At 29.6% G+C, this 18,303-nt stretch overlaps 2 protein-coding genes across 3 annotated transcripts; both read right to left on the reverse strand.

Moving 5' to 3' along the window:
* Nucleotides 1-2,039: 2,039 nt before the first annotated feature.
* On the reverse strand, nucleotides 2,040-9,459 carry LOC129321643 (uncharacterized). 2 transcript variants are annotated; one of them, XM_054967489.1, is made up of 3 exons: nucleotides 9,163-9,459; nucleotides 8,998-9,087; nucleotides 2,040-2,342 (listed from the first exon to the last, which is right to left on the reverse strand). In XM_054967489.1, the coding sequence occupies exons 1-3, from the start codon at nucleotides 9,408-9,410 to the stop codon at nucleotides 2,090-2,092; spliced, it is 591 nt and encodes a 196-aa protein (XP_054823464.1). In that variant the 5' UTR covers nucleotides 9,411-9,459; the 3' UTR covers nucleotides 2,040-2,089. The 2 variants fall into 2 exon arrangements, with proteins under 2 accessions (XP_054823464.1, XP_054823463.1); XM_054967488.1 differs by having other exon boundaries at nucleotides 8,998-9,459.
* A 3,684-nt stretch (nucleotides 9,460-13,143) lies between these two features.
* On the reverse strand, nucleotides 13,144-13,575 carry LOC129322573 (brassinosteroid-responsive RING protein 1-like). The gene has a single exon (XM_054968871.1). It carries the CDS (start codon nucleotides 13,573-13,575, stop codon nucleotides 13,144-13,146), a length of 432 nt encoding a protein of 143 aa, XP_054824846.1.
* Nucleotides 13,576-18,303: the final 4,728 nt, after the last annotated feature.

Genomic DNA, 18,303 nt, shown 5'->3' on the forward strand with positions numbered 1-18,303 from the left:
GGTTGACCTATACATGTATCTTAGCTCATTTTTAAGGCTGTTTAAAGGTCAAATAAATTTATTAGTGTCCCAAAACACCATTAGTTTATAAATAACATATTTTGACCAATTTATCCTTCTTAAACACTCAAATTTTAAGTTAAAAACTTAAGATATTACAATATATGGGTATCCATTAACTTTATAAAAAAAGCTAACCTTCCCCAAAGTTGGTAATTTGAGCAGGCTAGGCTTATATTAATATTGAATGACAAGTTACTTTAATGGATTAGGGAAGGTTGGGATTGGTGATTTAGGCCATGCTTGATAGGCCAACCCAAATAAGCCCAAAATTTTTAGGCTAGGCTTTTGAGTTTAGAATTTTTTATTATTTATTTATTTTTAGACTATTCATGTTGCCCAAATAAGGTCAAAAAAAAAATCTAAGCCAACCTGAATCTGAAAGTATTTAGCTTGAATACCTAAAATCTTTCTTATATTATTAAAAATAAAAATTAAAATTAAATAAAAATTAAAATCTTATTTTTAAGATAAAAATTGAAAATGACTAAAAATGAAAAAATAAAATAAAATTATATCTAAAAATTTGAGTATTTGATATTAAAGTTTATGGATATTCATGCATCATTTTACCCTTTAACCTTAAAAATATAAAATATTTTGAGTCTTTTAAGGTGTAATGAATAATTTTTTTTTTTCAAAAGCCTTAATTAGGGGTGTAATTATTAAGATGTTCTAATTGAGACATTTTATTCAACAAAAGCAAATATAGATAAGGTGTGTGATTTTAAAGACAATTAAGTAATTCATTATAGAGTGTAATTTGATTAAAAATATCTTATAATATAATGAAAGATAATAAGAAAATAGTAAGAGTCAAAACCAGATTGAGTGAAGCCCAGGAAGCGCTAGTTACTGGGAGTTGAACAAAACAGCCGAAGGGGAAAAAAAACAGAGAGCAGTAAAATGTTGAAATATATAATATCTTTTGCAGAGCCAACTAGATATCAGACCAGATTATGCACGAGTTATTAGGGTCATAGATTGATCCTTTAAAATTGACCAAGACTCTGGCAAAAAAAAAAAAAAAACAAAAAACAAAAAGAAAAAGAAAATTGACCGTGAGACAATTACTTGTTTGGATGTCTCGCTCAATTTTCTTTTCAACTCCCAACAATCTGGCTTTGACCCTTACTATTTTCTTTTTCTTTCATTGTATTATAAAATATTTTCAATTGAATCACAATTAATTATTCCCTCTAATCTTATTTATAAAGACACTTTTTAAAATAATTTTTAATTTAAATATAAGACACCTTATAATAATTAAATCATTTTTTTCAATTTTATCCCTTCTTAATTAACGTGAGAATATTAATGTAATTATAATATTATTTAAAATTAAGAATAAAAAAAAATACATCTTATTTTTTATGATATAAAAAATTAACTTCTCTTAAGATGCATGAAATAATTGAAAGTGTTTATAATAAGGATCGAAGGAAGTATTTAATTTTTTTTAAAATTACATACTTTTTTTATATTTACTTTTTATTTAATAAAGTGTCTCAATTTAAAAAAAATGAAATATTTTATTCAAATCAAGTTCGAGCTTGCATGAGAGAATTATATATTAAGCCTTGCAAATATTAAAATCTAAGACAATTCTAAAACCCAATGATAAGAAAATCTAGTTAAATTCTAATTAATAATTTAGGGTTATTAAATATCCCTATTCAAGGATCCTAAATATCTAAAATAACCCTAACTATATTTTGTTTTCATATTCCACCACCACATTCTTAGTTTCTTACTTTATTAGTTGATGCTGATGCTCTTAATTAATTTGTCTATCGCATGACTCACTGTAGCCACCAGTTGTCACGTTCAGAATCACCAGAAAAGGAAGAAAACTCGAAGAAAAGCACATGTACGTCTCATTCCTCATCACCATTAACAACCATATTCCCAGAACCCAGATATTAAAAACCCTGCAAAGAGGACAATTATAATTCCTCAAACCTACCCATTGATTCAAACAAAGCCTATGAAACACATGCTCACACCTCATCACTCTAACTTCATCTCCTTAATCAATCTTGCTCAGACACGCTGCACAATCCACTTCTTCTTCGTCACGACGACGCCATATCTCCTGACTCCACTTGTTCTTCTTCTGTAAGGATCTGATGAAACTCTTGAAGAGGTTGATGATGATGATGATGATGATGAACACGAAGGCTGCAAAATGTTGGTAGAGAGGGAACTCTAAAACCCATTTGAAGTAGGACGAAGTTAGCTTGATGTAGTTGAAGAGCATGCTGCATAGTAGGATGAAAAATCTGGTGATTATGATAATGGGTTTGAACTTAGAACTTCTTGTGGCTTTGTGAATTTGTATTGAAGTCGGAATTTTAACGTTAGGGCTTGTATTTGTAGTCACATTGACTATTGAGAGCATGCAAAACATTTCACGGAAATAAAAATATCAATGTTTGCTTTCTGGATAGCCACGACTTCATGGACTCCGTACGTGTGTATCAAATGAGTTATGAGGAGATATTTTTTACTACTTTTTAGAGCGATTTTAGAAACAAAACACGTGAATGTATGGGATTCATTTGGATAGCCAGTATAATATTATATGATCAAAATAGATGGAAATTAAAACTCAAAGAACTTTATGAGAGGTTTCAATAGTAGCAGAGCCAAGAAGCGAAGCCAGCAGGCACAGGATAATTTAATAAAAAATTAATATTTTAAAAAAATAATAATTATCCTATAAGACTAAAATTATAGTAATATAAATATATTCATTATCATTTTTTCCTTAAAAAACAATTGAACAAGTTGATATAATCTTTAATGTAAATACGCTCTTTATATCATATGTAAATAATTAAACTATTTTATATTTAATAAGTTTTTGAACTCAAATATTTTTTTTAATTTGGATGATGCAAAATATCAAGAGCAGGAAGTGCATAGTCGCAAAATTTACATCTCATACTTGTAATATTTTCCACGTGAGGGGGTGTATTTGCCCCCTTACTATCATGTAGCTCAGCAATGGGTCCCAATCTACCAATTTTTGTGTTAAACCTGATAATATGCATGTTAGGTGATGAGAAAGTCTAAGGAAAAAGGACACTAATGAAAAGCTCTCATTAATCAACAACAATACACATCAACGTTTCTTTATCTAAGAGATTATTCAAATCCAATCAACCCACTAGGGTTTGTATGTACAAACCCCAAACATGGGGACTAACCATGAGATGAGGATCAAGTTAATCTCCCTCTTGAGGTAGGATTTCAACTTCATAACCTCTAAAAACAGTATATGACACCTTTTATATAAAAATTAGGTCATGTTTGGTACAAAGCATTGATAAAGTGGGATTAGAATTGGTATTGGGCAATCCCACCTTTTCATATTTGGTATGGGTAATGAGAAGTTAATCTCCCTCTTAGTAGGGTTACTCAATACCACCCACCTCCTAGTATTAAAAATTAATGCTTGATTACTCAATACCACCCACCTCCATCACTCCCCTTTCTCGTCTCTCCCTCTGCCCTCCACCCTCTCTCTCTCTCTCTCTCATCTCTCCCTTCGCCTCCAGTCTCCACCCCTCCTCACAACTACAATGGTGATGGCAGCCACACACAAGCGCAGATTTTGAATTGATTTACATAGCAACACACAACCCTCCCTTCTCCCTTGAATTAGAAAGAAGAACAGCAACAATGATGACACAAGGTGATGATGATGATGGGTTTTTTGCTCCGATCTCATTATCATAGGTCCCGAAAGAGAGAAGAGGAAGGTCTTACTCTGTTGATCTACGTCGTTGGTCCAAAAAGAGAAAAGGGGAAGGTTTTTTTTGCACCAATTTGACTAGCGTGCATCTCTAATTTATATGACACGCCCTCATAGATGTGACAAATAAAACTAGAAGAGGGTTTTTTTCCTTCGATCTCCATCAGATAAGACAATGAACAACCACAAAAGGAATAGCAACAAGGAAAAGAGTGGTCTTTTGCACCGCCGTGCTCTCTCGGAAGAAGAAAGAAACTGATCGTGTGTGTGATGAGTTAATAGTCTCTAGATTACAGATTTTTCCCTTTATTATTTTATGGGCATTATTGTCTTTTCATAATTTATATTTAATTATAAAATAAAATAAAGATAAGTATTTCATCTAAATATTACTCCATACCAAACATAATTTTAACGCTTCATTCCCACTCTCAATCCAAATCCTTCTAAATTGAGACATGTATATTAAACAGGGCCTTAGGGTATAGTGTGATTAACTCTAGTCACCTATTAATCATCCTAATATTCCAACATTTATAGAGTGAAGAACTTAAAAAATATGGTTTATGAATTTTTTATGCTTGTCGAATCAATATGTTCAAAAAATCAATGGTTTTCTTGCTCATTTCGATCACGTATACTCAATTTGTCGATTACTTTCGTCCAGTCTTATTTATAAAACAGAAACAGAGAGAATAATTGTTGGGTTCTTAAATTCAATGAAAAGTAATATATGAAGGAAAAAAAAAGACAAAATCTAATATACTCAATAACAACATAATTACTTTGACGTGAATACGTTGTTGAATTTATATGTTTGAGATATTGTTGATCATTAAAAAAAAGCGCAAAAAATTAAAGATGGCTGATAATTGAATTAATTAGAAGTTACATGGCTAGCTAAGTGAAAACAGGGTTGAATGTGAAGGATATAGTAGAACACAGCTATTTTCTGTTTTTTTCTTTTTTAAAAAAATTAATTAATCTCTTGCCTATAACCAACATATCGTAAGATAACGATCATAAATAAAAATGAGAACATTAATTCCAACTAAACAGATCTGCGTGGATTCTAATGTTTATAAATGTGTTTTTCGTGCGTGCAACTGGTTTAGTGAACATTATCTGCACACATTTATTGATGTGATAATGAAATCGATCTTTTTTTATATTTTAATGAGGGAGCTAGAGATTTAATAATTAAATGGGTAGTTGGGATTATTAATTTGAATGTTTCAACAGCTTAAAATCTATTTTTACTTTACAAAATGCAATACATAAACTTCAAATTATAGAGTTCAAAGTTCAAACTTGATGCAGAAATATATAACTCACCAAAATGCATTAGATATTCACAATCTACAACATTAATGCATTCATTTTCTATTTACAATTTTTCTAACATAAGTTTCAGTTATTGATTGATTGGACAGTAGAGTGTGAAGGTTTATCGTGTCTATAAATACAGTGCCATCCTTTTTATACAGTTTTGGCTTTACGTAGATGTGTTTAATTGGGGTTCTTTTTTAATAACTATCTGGTGTCTGATATCATCACCAAGCATTTTGAATTTAAGTAGCTAGTAGTATCAAATCATAAATATAACGAAGCTTGTTTTCTTATAATATGCTCCCTCTATCTCAATTTATAAGATTTTTTTTTTTTGAGTAATTTGGTGTCCAAAAAAATAAGATTTTATTAATGAGGATTATTCTAATAGGGGGAGACTTATAAAGCTTTATATACTTAATATAATTTATTTTAATTTAATAAAATTCAAGACAAGTGGATTTTTTAATGTGTTAATAATATTAATAACAAGATCTTATAATACAACAAATGATTCATAAAAGATCCACACATCTTGATTTAATTGAAAACCAATACATTAAATATATAAGTTTTTCTCATTTCTGTATTACCTCTCATTATTTCACTTCTTAAATAAATTCTTTCCTTCTCACTTACTAGTCAAACGTATTTTTAAAAGTTTATGGAGAAATTAAAATTGTAAACTGCATGTAGTGAACTTTATTTACATGTGTAATTTTGTCAAGAACATACCTTATAAATTGGGATAAGATGAGAGCCTGTTCTATGAACAAGATCTAACATAAGATTTTAATTATTGAAAAAAAAAATTGGTCATTTTTTTTTTGTCATGGATTTTAATTATGGAAAATTGTGTTATTAATAACTAATCATGATATGTTAATTTAATCTTGAGCTACCACAAATAAGCCATTCGAGAAGTACTCTCAAGTCTCGAGCCATAATTTAAATCATTTAAGCCTGTTTTTCCAACTCTAGTTCAACATATATGCATCGTGTAGATATTATATATATTTTTAATTACACCCTTATATTATATAGAGTAATTAATAAAAGTGTTTTGAATAAGTTAAATGTTATATTTATTATAGTTGAGGGCATGGTTGGAAAGATCTGAAAATTTTTAGAAAATTAAGATCTTAACCAATTTTTTAATAAACAAAAATTATTTAATAATAATTTATATTATAATTCAGAGAGAGTTGTGAGAGTTTACGTTTTCAAGCGCCTTCTGCGTGTCAACCATGAAATGTGTATGGAACACGTAAAACATTATCAACCATTAAACTATTCCCTCTATTCAATATTCTAAATTTTTTTTTCTAAATATTTTTAAATTAATAAAAAAATAGTAGTATCCATATTAATTCTTTTTAATGAGAGTATGTTTTTTTTTTTTTTGGTACATAGAGTATGTTTTTTCGAACTGTAAAAATGGCTGAGCATATGTTAACATGGACCCGAGATTAGGGGCGGACCTACATCTACATCTTTTTTTTTTTTTTTTTGTGGGTAATATGAGGGTGCATTGTGTTGCCGCATGTGGAATAATTGGGTGGGCCTTCAACCATTGTCAAAAATACCACTCTCTCTCACTGTCTCTCTCTTCTTTGGGCCAAACCAACTCTCTCTCTCTCTCTCTCTCTCACACAATTTCTTATTTGTATATTAAACAAAAAATAAATTATATACTATATTGATTTATAAAAATATTTTTATTATTGTTGCATGATAAATTATATTAATAAAAAAATTGAAATTTAATATTTATATTCTATATGTTGCTTAATTGTTTTAAATTTTGTATTATATGTATAAAAAATATGACTTAATTTTATTTTTTTTATTTTTTTAAAAATTATATTCTTATCTTATCATTTTCTCATATTACAAAAATATTTTAATAATATTTTTTTCTAAATAATAAAAATATCTCAAAAAATTTATATATATTCAAGGGTTAAAGAATAAAAATACTTATCAATTTTTGCTTCAAGAACACCTGATATTTTTAAGTGAATAAGGGTATAAAAATACCCATAAAATTGTTTTAACAAGTGCAATTTCCCTAGCCATGAAAAATGGCAAATGTCCGTTAGTTTTGTAGACTGGGTTGCACAATCATGCTAGGTATGTAAAACTAATGGACATTTGCGAAAATTGTGCCCGTGGGGATTTTTTACTCTTATTTATTAAAGATACTAGATGTTCTTGGAAAAAAATTGATAGATATTTTTATCTTTAATCCTATATTCAAATTTGGCCCTCCACCCTTCCTTTATATCTTGGATATTCCACCCCTGCCCAAGATTTTAGGTTAAGAAGCAAAAATACCTAAAAACTTTTTTTCTATGAGTTTTTTGTATCCTTAAGTCAAGAATGATATATGGTATTTATTAACTTTATAAAAGAGGCTAACTTTTCCTAGAACTAGTAATTCAAATGGGCTAGGTTTATATTAATATTCAATGACAAGTTATTTTAATAAATTAGGGAAGGTTGGAACTAGTAATTTAGGCCATACCTAATAGGCCAGCTCAAATAAACTCAAAAAATTTAGGGTTAAACTTATGAGTGTAGATTTTTTTTTTTTTGAGACTATTCATGCTATCCAAATAAGCTTAAAAAAATCCAAGCCAAATTTGAATCTAAATGTCCTTGGCCTGAATTCCCAAATTATTTTTTATTACTAATAAAATAAAATTAAAATTAAATAAAAATTGAAAATCTTATTTTTTTAAGATAAAAATTGAAATTGACTAAAAATTAAAAAATAAAATAAAATTATATTTAACAATTCGAGTATTTGAAATTAAAGTTAATTGATATCCATGCATCATTTTTCCCTTTAACTCTAAAAATATAAGACATTTTGAGTCTTTCAAAATGTAATCAATAATTTTTTTAAAATTAGGGGTGTAATTACTAAGATTTTTTAATTGAGACATTTTATTAAACAAAAGTAAATATAGATAGTGTGTAATTTTAAAGACAATTAAGTAATTCATTATAAAGTGTAATTTGATTAGAATATATTATAATACGGCGAAAGACTAAGAAAATAGTAAGAGTCAAAACCAGATTGAGTGAAGGCCAGGAAACGTTAGTTATTGGGGGTTGAACGAAACAGTCGAAGGGGGGAAAAACAGAGAGCGGTAAAATGTTGAAATATATAATATCTTTTGTAGAGCCAATTAGATATCAGACCAGATCATGCACGACTTATTAAGGTCATAGATTGATCCTTTAAAATTGACCAAGACTCTGCCCAAAAACAAAAAACAAAAAGAAAATTGACCGTGAGACAATTACTTGTTTGGATGTCTCGAGGAGGAATCCAGGCAATTACTTGTTTGGATGCCTTGGTCAATTTTCTTTTCAACTCCCAACAACTACGTTTCCTTCACTCAATCTGGTTTTGACTCTTACTATTTCCTTATTCTTTCATTGTATTATAAAATATTTTAATTGAATTACACCTTAATTACAATGAATTACTTAATTATATTTAAAATTGTATATTTTTTATATTTACTCTTATTTAATAAAGTGTCTCTATCAGAAAAATATAAAATATTTTATTCAAATAAAGTTCCACTTGCACGAGGGACTTATATATTAAACCTTGGAAATGTTAAAATCTAAGATGATTGTAAAATCTAATAATAAGAAAATCTAATTAAATTCTAATTAATAATTTAGCGTTATTAAATATATATATCCGTATTCAAGGATCCTAAATATCTAAAATAACCCTAACTATATCTTATCTCATATTCCATCACATTCTTACTTTATTAGTTGATGCTGATGCTCTTAATTAATTTGTCTATCGCATGACTCACCGTAGCCACCAGTTGTCACGTTCAGAATCACCAGAAAAAGCAAGAAACTTGACACCATTAACAACCATATTCCCAGAACCCAGAAAATCCCTGAAAAGAGGACAATTATAATTCCTCAAACCCACCCATTGATTCAAACAAAGCCTATGAAAAGCATGCTCACACCTCAGCACTCTAAGTTCGTCTCCTTCACCAATCTGGCTCAGACAGACAGCACAATCCACTTCTTCTTCGTCACGACGACGCCATATCTCCACTTGTTCTTCTCTGTAAGGATCTGATGAAAATCTTGAAGAGGTTGATGATGATGATGAAGAACACAAGGGCTGTAAAATGGGTGGTAGAGAGGGAACTCTAAAACCCATTTGAAGTAGGACGAAGTTAGCTTGATGTAGTTGAAGAGCATGCTGCATAGTAGGATGAAAAATCTGGTGATTATGATCATGGGTTTGAACTTAGAACTTCTTGTGGCTTTGTGAATTTGTATTGAAGTTGGAATTTTAACGTTAGGGCTTGCATTTGTAGAGTCATATTGACTATTGAGAGCATGCAAAACATTTCACGGAAATAAAAATATCAATGGTTGCTTTCTGGATAACCACGACTTCATGTACTCCGCGTGTATGTGTTAGACGAGTTACGCGGAGACATTCTTTTTTAAATACTTTTTCAAAAGCAATTTTAGAAACAAAATGTATTTAGTTTTGGTGCTTATCACTTGTAAACATTCGTACCATACAGATTAGATTTACAGGTTTTTCTTATATTTTTATTTTATATTTATTTAAAAAATATAAAACTTTAATAAATCTACCTCATTATCAAAGTAGACAATCTAAATTTTATCTGGATAGTCTAATTTAATATTAAATTTTTTATAATTTTTATAAATTGATTATCTAGATATATCATGGATAGTCTAGATTTAATATTAATTTTTTAAAATTTTTATTTTTAGTAAATATAATATTAAAAAATAAAAATAAAGATGATATTAAAATGGAAATTTAAAAAATTAAGAAAATTTATGATTTAAAATTTAAAATGTAAACTATTTAGATTATATCTTGATAGTCAATTTATAAAAATTATAAAAATAGTTAATACTAAATTGGACTATATAATCCAGATTAAATATGCATTATCCAAATTGATGATAAGCTAGATTTATTAAAATTTTATAATTTTTATTTAAATAAATATAAAATAGAACCTGAAAATTTGGTTCAATATTGAAAATCTGGACAGTGCTCATACCGGACGCAAACAAAACACATGAATGAATGGGATTCATTTGGATTGTTGTCATGCACAACAAAGTTTGTTACAGATGCACATGGAAGACATGGAAGTGAGCAGTGCAAAGTTTGCTGCAACATATTAAGAGAAGATGCTGAAAGTGAAGGGTGTGGATGATTTGAGTGACCTTTCTCTTTGGTCTCTGCTTTTTGGGAAATTTCCTCTCTTTGGTCATCTTTTTGAAAGATCATGCCCTAACCCTAGTGAATCCTAAGACCCAATTAATATATTTTGAATTTAGTTAACTAGCATTAAACCATAGATGTAGTTACTTTTATGAACAAGATTAAACACAAGATTTAACTTACAAGGTCATTTGATCAAATTACACCATCGATGTAAAGACCTTGTTAGTGGATGATTTATGAATATCTCTATAAATATTTTTTAAACCTAAAGGCATTCCCTAGTCTTGCTGAACCTTTAAGACCCAACTCACAAAAAATTTGACTTTACCCAATAAAAAAATCAAACATAAGATTTTAATAATTAAAAGAGGATAATTCCCCACAATATGGCAAATCAAAATTCAAATCTTTGCTAGGAGAGGTATCCATATGCAATGCCTAATAGTGCCTCAAACATGATTGCCTCTCATAGTAGGAGAATACCTGTGGGTAATAAAACAACAATAAAAAAAATGATAATAAAATCTCTTCAAATTATATGAATAACAATCTCCCTCAAAATGCCATAGTTCTACTAATGTCCAAAAGGATCTTTTTGTCAACAAATATTAAATTGAAGATAAAAACCATTTTACCCTAGGGACCTCTTTGTCAATAAATATTAAATTGAAAATAAAGATCATTTTACTTTTATTAACAAGTTGTGATTTCTTATTCAATTCTTATGATTCCTTGAATAAAAGTTGTAATTTTTTAAATAAAGGTAGTAAATGAGGTTTGTTATTTTGAGAACTTATTTCAATAATATAAATTACACTTGATAAATTGTGATTTCTTGTTCAATTCTTGCAATTCACAAAATAAAACTTGTTATTCTTTAAACAAAAATTGTTATTAGAGTTTGTTTTTCAATAACAAAAATTATACTTGATAAGTTGTGATTTTTCATTCAATTGTTGCGATTTATAAAAACAAAAATCATTATTGAGGTTTGTTATTTTTAATAAAGGTAAAATAGTTTTTTCAGTTTAAAATTTATTAACATGGAGGTCCATAGAGATTTTATTGAAATTATGACATTTTGAGTGATTAAATAATTATTTATATAATTTAAAGGAATTTTATTATCATTTTTTAAAAAAAATTAAGTAAAACTGAATCCCTTCCACGTACTTGTGCTATTAAAAAAATGATATTGATATGATAAAATTTAATCTTGAGATACCACAAATAAGCCATTATAATGGTAGCTGCGAGACTTGTCAACAATGACGTCTTCAACGTCCTCGTGCGGGGGAACTGTCATAATATGTTGACGTGGACTTGTCAACGACGAAACGCCCATGGGACACCAAAACATCTCATCTTTAAATGAATTTCATCTTAAAAAACACGAAAAAAAAAAGAGGAAGAAAATATCAACAGTAATCAATCAGACTGAGTGAAACGTAGCTATTGGGAGATGAGACGAAGCAATCGCACAAGCCAAAGAAGGTCAAAAACACAGAGCGGTGAAATGTTGAAATATATAATATCTTTTGTGGAACCGACTCGATGTCAGATTCAGACTAGACCAGCAGACCATGCACAAAGTTATTCTGGTAATAGATTGAGCCTTGAAAATTAACCAAGACAATTACTTTTTTGATTTGAGTGAGTCCATTTGGTTACTGTTTATCATGGAAATTATCAGATCTTTGAAATGTATAATTTCTTGACCATTATTGTAGAACTCAGGATCCCTCCTCCAGTCAAGATTGTTGGCAACTGTGAGATGATATTATAATTTGTCAGACCATGGAATAGCCTTATGTAATTTCTATGCAAGTTTAACATGGGATATTTATTCTTTTGGGAGTACGACACGCATATAGATCTGAAATAGAGAATTAATGTGAGTTAGACTTTCGATAAAATTTTTTGATAAATAACTTGTAAATTATATCGAGTCACATTGGAAATTCCCATGTAAATAAAATATTTAAATTTTAAATGTACCTTTCAGTTTGCAGTTTTCCCAAAAGAGGGAATTTGTAGTAATTGGGTTGTCGATGGAATTTTTTGAAAAACAATATAAAAATATTGATTCAAATAATCACAAATTCAAGATTTTCAATTATAAATAAAATATTAAAAATTTAAATATAACTCTCATTTTGCAATTAAGATACATGCTTGTGATTGTCTAACTCAATATTTATAACTTATATTTTAAGAAATTTTGCTGAGGACCCGATTAACTATCATAAATTTTCTCTTTTAAGACTTTATTGTCATTCCTCCCATACTTTTTTACTATTTTAAATTTAATAATATATGATTTAATGATCAACTAATGGTGGAATAAATGAAAGTAGAATCTCCATGTTATGTGGCTTATAATTTTAAAAGAAGTTTATATAGATTTTAAAAATAAAAAAATGTCTCAATAATATTAAGATGAAATATATGGGAGATCAATGGATGCATTTCACTCTTAAATTTTTCATATTGAAATCATTTTTATATAATTCAAGTTCATTACATAAATACTTCTATGTGCATAGCATGAGGTTAAAATTTAAGGTTAAATTCGACAGAGAGAAAAGTACTCCATATCTCACGATTCATCCAAAACGATACCACAAGTAAATATATATATTTAGATATAATTATTCATTGAGAATTATATTATTCGAAAGCCATATATAATTAGTTCATGTAGACCAATTGCTCACTGTCACCGTAGCCACCAGTTGTCACGCTCTGAATCACTAGAAAAGGAAGAAAACTTGAAGAAGAGCACATGCACGTCTCTTCCCTCATCACCATTAATAGCCCTATTCCCAGAACCCAGAAAGTCCCTACAAAGAGGGCAATTATAATTCCCCAAACCTACCCATTGATTCAAACAAAGCCTATGAAACACATGCTCACACCTCAGAACTCTAACTTCGTCTCCTTCACCAATCTTGCTGAGACACACTGCACAATCCACTTCTTCTCCACGACGATGCCATGTCTCTACTTGTTCTGCTTCAGTAAACATCTGATGAAACTCTTGAAGAGGTTGATGATAATGAACACGAAGGCTGTAAAATGGGTGGTAGATAAGGAAATCTAAAACCCATTTGAAAAGGGAGGAAGCTAGCTTGAGATAGTTGACCAGCATGATGTTCTCTATTGGATTTGAACTTCGAACTTGTGGCTCTGAGAATTTGATATTTATTTGAGATTGGGATTAATGTCTGGGCTTGTATTTATAGAGGTATATTGAGCATGTAAAACGTTATGTCATTTCATGGAATTAAAATCAGTGTCGCTTTCTGGACTATGACTCATTGACTTCATGTTTAGATAAGTTTGGAATCCTTTTTCATATTTTTTATAGTCAATTTTTGAAACAAATAAAAAACACGTGATGGAATATCGGTTTAGAGATAATTAGGGTTATTTTTAAATATTTATGATTATTTTAGGATTATTTGATTTTGGTTGTTGAATCACCTGAGCCTTGTCAAGAGGAGTATAAGAATACTAAAAATAGACACTTAAAAAAAGTGTTTGAACAAAACCTTTTGATTAAAAATATATCCAAAAGCTTAATTGTTGATAATCAATTAATATTTCTAGACTAGCTCTATATTAGCCTAATTAAGGTTTTTTTTTATTCTATTTCCCGGTATTCTATGAAATATGGGGTATTACAACCACCGTTCATACTAATTCAAACCCCTATACTGTGTGGGACTATTAATGTTACCTTTAATATATTTATGTAATGTGAATGAGTAATTTAGAACTCAAAGTTAAGACTTCAGAATAAGCTAATTCAACTCACATGGTCACATTAAGGTTTCTTATTGTAAATAAAATTGATTGATTGAATAAAGTATTCTGAATTTTCTCCCATGCCTTCTCCCTCTCTGTCTGCCCTTTCATCTTTAACACCAACAAAAATTTGAGATTCATTTGGATACTCCGTCTATTTTAGCTGACAAAAACTAATACAAATAACAAGGAAGGTGTATAACCAAAAAACTCAAAACATGCCTTTTCAATTTTTCAATATAGGAGACACTGTCACACGATATTTTATTTTTTTATAAATAAAAATACACATTTCCATAAGCATTTATTATAATTTTTTTAAATTACCCCTCAAAAAATCATAGTTTTCATTTATGAGGCAAAATATTAATGTAGATTTATTTGATTACGTATAAGGATATTTTAGTTCAGTTTTTTATTTTTTTAAAAAATAACTATTATATTTAAATATTTTTTTAAATTGTATGAGTTGATTATTTCTTTTTATATTTAAAACCAGCAATTTATGATAAGACATTCGGTTAAAAGTCCCCCACCCAAAAAAAAAAAAAATGCAACGCTCGTCTACTTTAATGCTTATTATGAAGACGTCAACTTTTGATTTCCTTTTTATGGGTAAAAACCACGAGACTTCGATGTTCCTTCGAGGGAATTGACGTATTCTTTTATTTCCTTTTCTTTCTTTTTTAAATCCCAGACTTATGTATTTCTTCAGTCTGTTTTATTCTTACTTCTCTTTATTCTCGTTCAATATTGTCTCAACATAAAACTCTACGAAGAAGCGATTTGGTCAAAAAAAATGTCGGGACAAACAAGATGCTATGACGTTTACACAAGCATGTACGTTGTTGTCAATTCAAATTTTGTCATCCCCGGTTAAGTCGTTACTCTTTGAATATAATATATATGGTTTATCTCTTTGAATATGTTAGGATCCTTTTTAATCTATAAAGGCCTATCTAATTTGTTTTTATCTCTTCTCAAAATGGATAAATAGTTTTTTAAAAGGGAAAATTTCAGTGAGGACCCCCAGACTAAAGAAAATTTCCCTTTAAAAATAAAGAAGAAAATATATGATATCTCATTGCAAGCCTTGTGTCCTTATTTCATATTAATATGGAAAGTCAAATGACAAAGTTGCCCTTAGTGGAGAGAAAAAAGAAAGCTAAAAGCTTGTGATGGAAGAGAAGAAGCACGAAAATGCTCTGTTCCCCTCATTCCCCCTCTCTCTCTCTCACCTTCTCCAACATCACGATCACTTGGTGAGTTAACTAAACTATACTATGATTCTGTTCTTTAATCTCTATGAAAGTATAGTTGATTTGAGGTTGGGAACATAAGTAGATGTGATCAAGTAAGACCTATCTTCTCTCCCTTCGACCTGTCTTTTGTCCCCCCATCTATTTTGCAACTTGTTTTGTGGTTGGGAACAACATTAAATATGATAGGGTGGTACGGCTTGATTATTAAAAACTACTTGTGATCTTCATAAATGCTCTACTTCATTACAATAAATGATAGGCTCTGTACTGTAAATTCATCAACGTTCACATTGCCAGAGCTTTTGAGATGAGCAAGAGCATCATGAGGAGTCTTCTCAAAATCTGACTTAGTACGCACAAAAGCTTGACCTTCAATAGTAGACTTATCAAATCCAATACCTTTAGGATTTTGAGAAGTAGCATTATCATTTGTAGCCTTATTTAACTAAATCCTAACCTTCTTCACAGATGCTTTGCGCTTCTTTTGAGCATTGGTAACTTGTTTTGCTTTGTTCAACACCTCAATTTTATTCTTCAAGTACTTCTACTCATTCTTTTTCTCTTCGTAACGAGATCACAAGTCTCGTGAAAGTCATTCGAATTGATTCCTTGATCCGCGAGTGACATCTCTATCGTTTTCACTCAAGCCATCTTCTTGAAAGAATAGGACATATGATTAGATTGAATTAAAGATTTAAGAGGTGTAAGCAGAGATTATGTTTAGGGTTTTGATCGAGTGAGTGTTTAGGAGATAACCACAAAGGAAATTTGGCTTTGGTGAAGAGATGGTAATTGTCAAGCTGAGACGATGCCAATAGGTTTTTAACATACTGATATGCACTAGTAGTCATTGGATGTACATAAGAAATGAATGGTTGAGATTAAGAGAAGAAGATCGAGAAAACTTACCTTTCTTACCAGCATGTGTATGTGATAGCAGTATGCTTATAACATATTGGTATAATGGAGACTTACCGATATGAATGAGGCTGCTATTGAAGCTTCATTCTTACCTATATGTTGATTTCATACCGATATGTATATTACATATTAGTATAATGGAGACTTACTAGTATGAATGAGGCCATAATTGAAGCCTCATTCTTGCCAGTACGTGTATGTGATACTGATATGTATATTACATACCGGTATAAGTGAGACTTACCAGTATGAATGATGCCACTATGAAGGCCTCATTCTTACTGGTATGTTGATTTCAAACCGATATGTTATCTATACATACCAGTATAAGTGAGACTTATTAATATGAATGAGGCAGTTATAGAAGCCTCATTCTTACCTATATGTTAATTTCATACCGGTATGTATATTGCATACCAATATAATGGAGACTTACCCCATACGAATGAGGCATTATAGAAGCCTCATTCTTATCGATATGTTGATTTCATACTGATATGTTCTCCATACATGCTAATATAAGTGAGATTTATCAATATAAAATAAGGCCCCTATAGAAGCCTCATTATTATTGGTATTTTGATTTCATACCGGTATGTTATCCATACATACTGTTAGAAGTGAGACTTACTAGTATCAAAAAGGCTGCTATGGAAGCCTCATTCTTACCAATATGTTGATTTCATACCAATATAATAAAAACTTTATCAGTATGGATGAGGCTGCTATGGAAGCCTCATTCTTATTGGTATGTTGATTTCATACCGATATGTTCTCCATACATACCGGTAGAACATATCGGTATAATTAAGACTTACTTTATTAGTAGGAAGTTGGTTTTCAACACTAACTCATAAGTCTCTATGGTGATTTGTTCATCACCCTATTGTTTTTGGTTTCTTTACTTAGCACATCGTGTTAATTTACTTACCCAACTTATTTGATATCACACTGGGTGGCTGCAAAAATTCCAAGTATAGGTTAATTTCGTGTTTAGATGACTTGTTTATCACCTTACTTTGTGCGGTTCATTTATTTACAATATATTATTTATGGCCTCACCTTACTCTTAATAACACTAACTTCAAAAAACTCTAACTGCTCAAAATGACTGGTTTCAAGTTAGGATAACTTATTCGTTATACTACTATATGTAGTTAATTAATGCATAGAATGTTACTACTCTATTTAGATAACTTGTTTGTTACACCACCCTTAGTTGACATAAGAGGACATCTTTGTAGTTATAAAGATAGTTTTAAAAAAACATAAATGAATAGTAATTCAGCTTCGTCTCTTCTTCATTTGCATTATAATTGAATGATACCAACAAAAAAGTCAATTCCAAGCAATTTCATGACAATAATAACATATCAAAATTTAGAACATTGACATTATTAATAATTGAAACAAGTAATTTAGCTTCACCTCTTCTTGGCATTGTCACTTACAAGGAGTTGCAACACAACCTCACGTTTGGAGTTCTTCGCGTGGCTCATAAGCCATCATAACAATTCAACTTTAATGTTGCAAACATCCTCATCAGAGTAGGATGTGTAACATCCTAATTTTTATATAATAAAGAAATTATGGAATTTATGTTTTAAGGATAAAAAAATGATAATAATAAGAATTTATATTATTTGAGGTTATTTAAAAATAATATTATGGTTAGGTATTTAATTATGAATAAAAACTTAGGTTTAAAATTTCATAAAAAATGTTTAGATAAGATATAATTGTTAAGATTTAGAATATATAAATATTATTTTTTTTGTGTGTGAGTTAAAAAAAAAGAAAAAGAAAGTAAAAAAAAAGGGGAGGGAGTTTAGTCCCACATCGATTAGATGTGAGAAGGAAAGGTGCATACTCATGTATAAAAGGAG

The sequence above is a fragment of the Prosopis cineraria genome, unplaced genomic scaffold, assembly GCF_029017545.1.
Source record: "Prosopis cineraria cultivar Desert tree isolate PC_DT_omini unplaced genomic scaffold, ASM2901754v1 PC10, whole genome shotgun sequence".
NCBI lineage: Eukaryota > Viridiplantae > Streptophyta > Magnoliopsida > Fabales > Fabaceae > Prosopis > Prosopis cineraria.

What these genes read in the sequence shown, in the direction of transcription:
- LOC129322573 (XM_054968871.1), bottom strand. Translation starts at nt 13,575, where the DNA reads ATGCTGGTCAACTATCTCAAGCTAGCTTCCTCCCTTTTCAAATGGGTT.
- LOC129321643 (XM_054967488.1), bottom strand. Translation starts at nt 9,410, where the DNA reads ATGCAGCATGCTCTTCAACTACATCAAGCTAACTTCGTCCTACTTCAA. An exon ending in CGTGACAACTGGTGGCTACG is followed by an intron (nt 2,343 to 8,997) that starts GTGAGTCATGCG and finishes CATAATCACCAG; the next exon opens with ATTTTTCATCCTACTATGCA.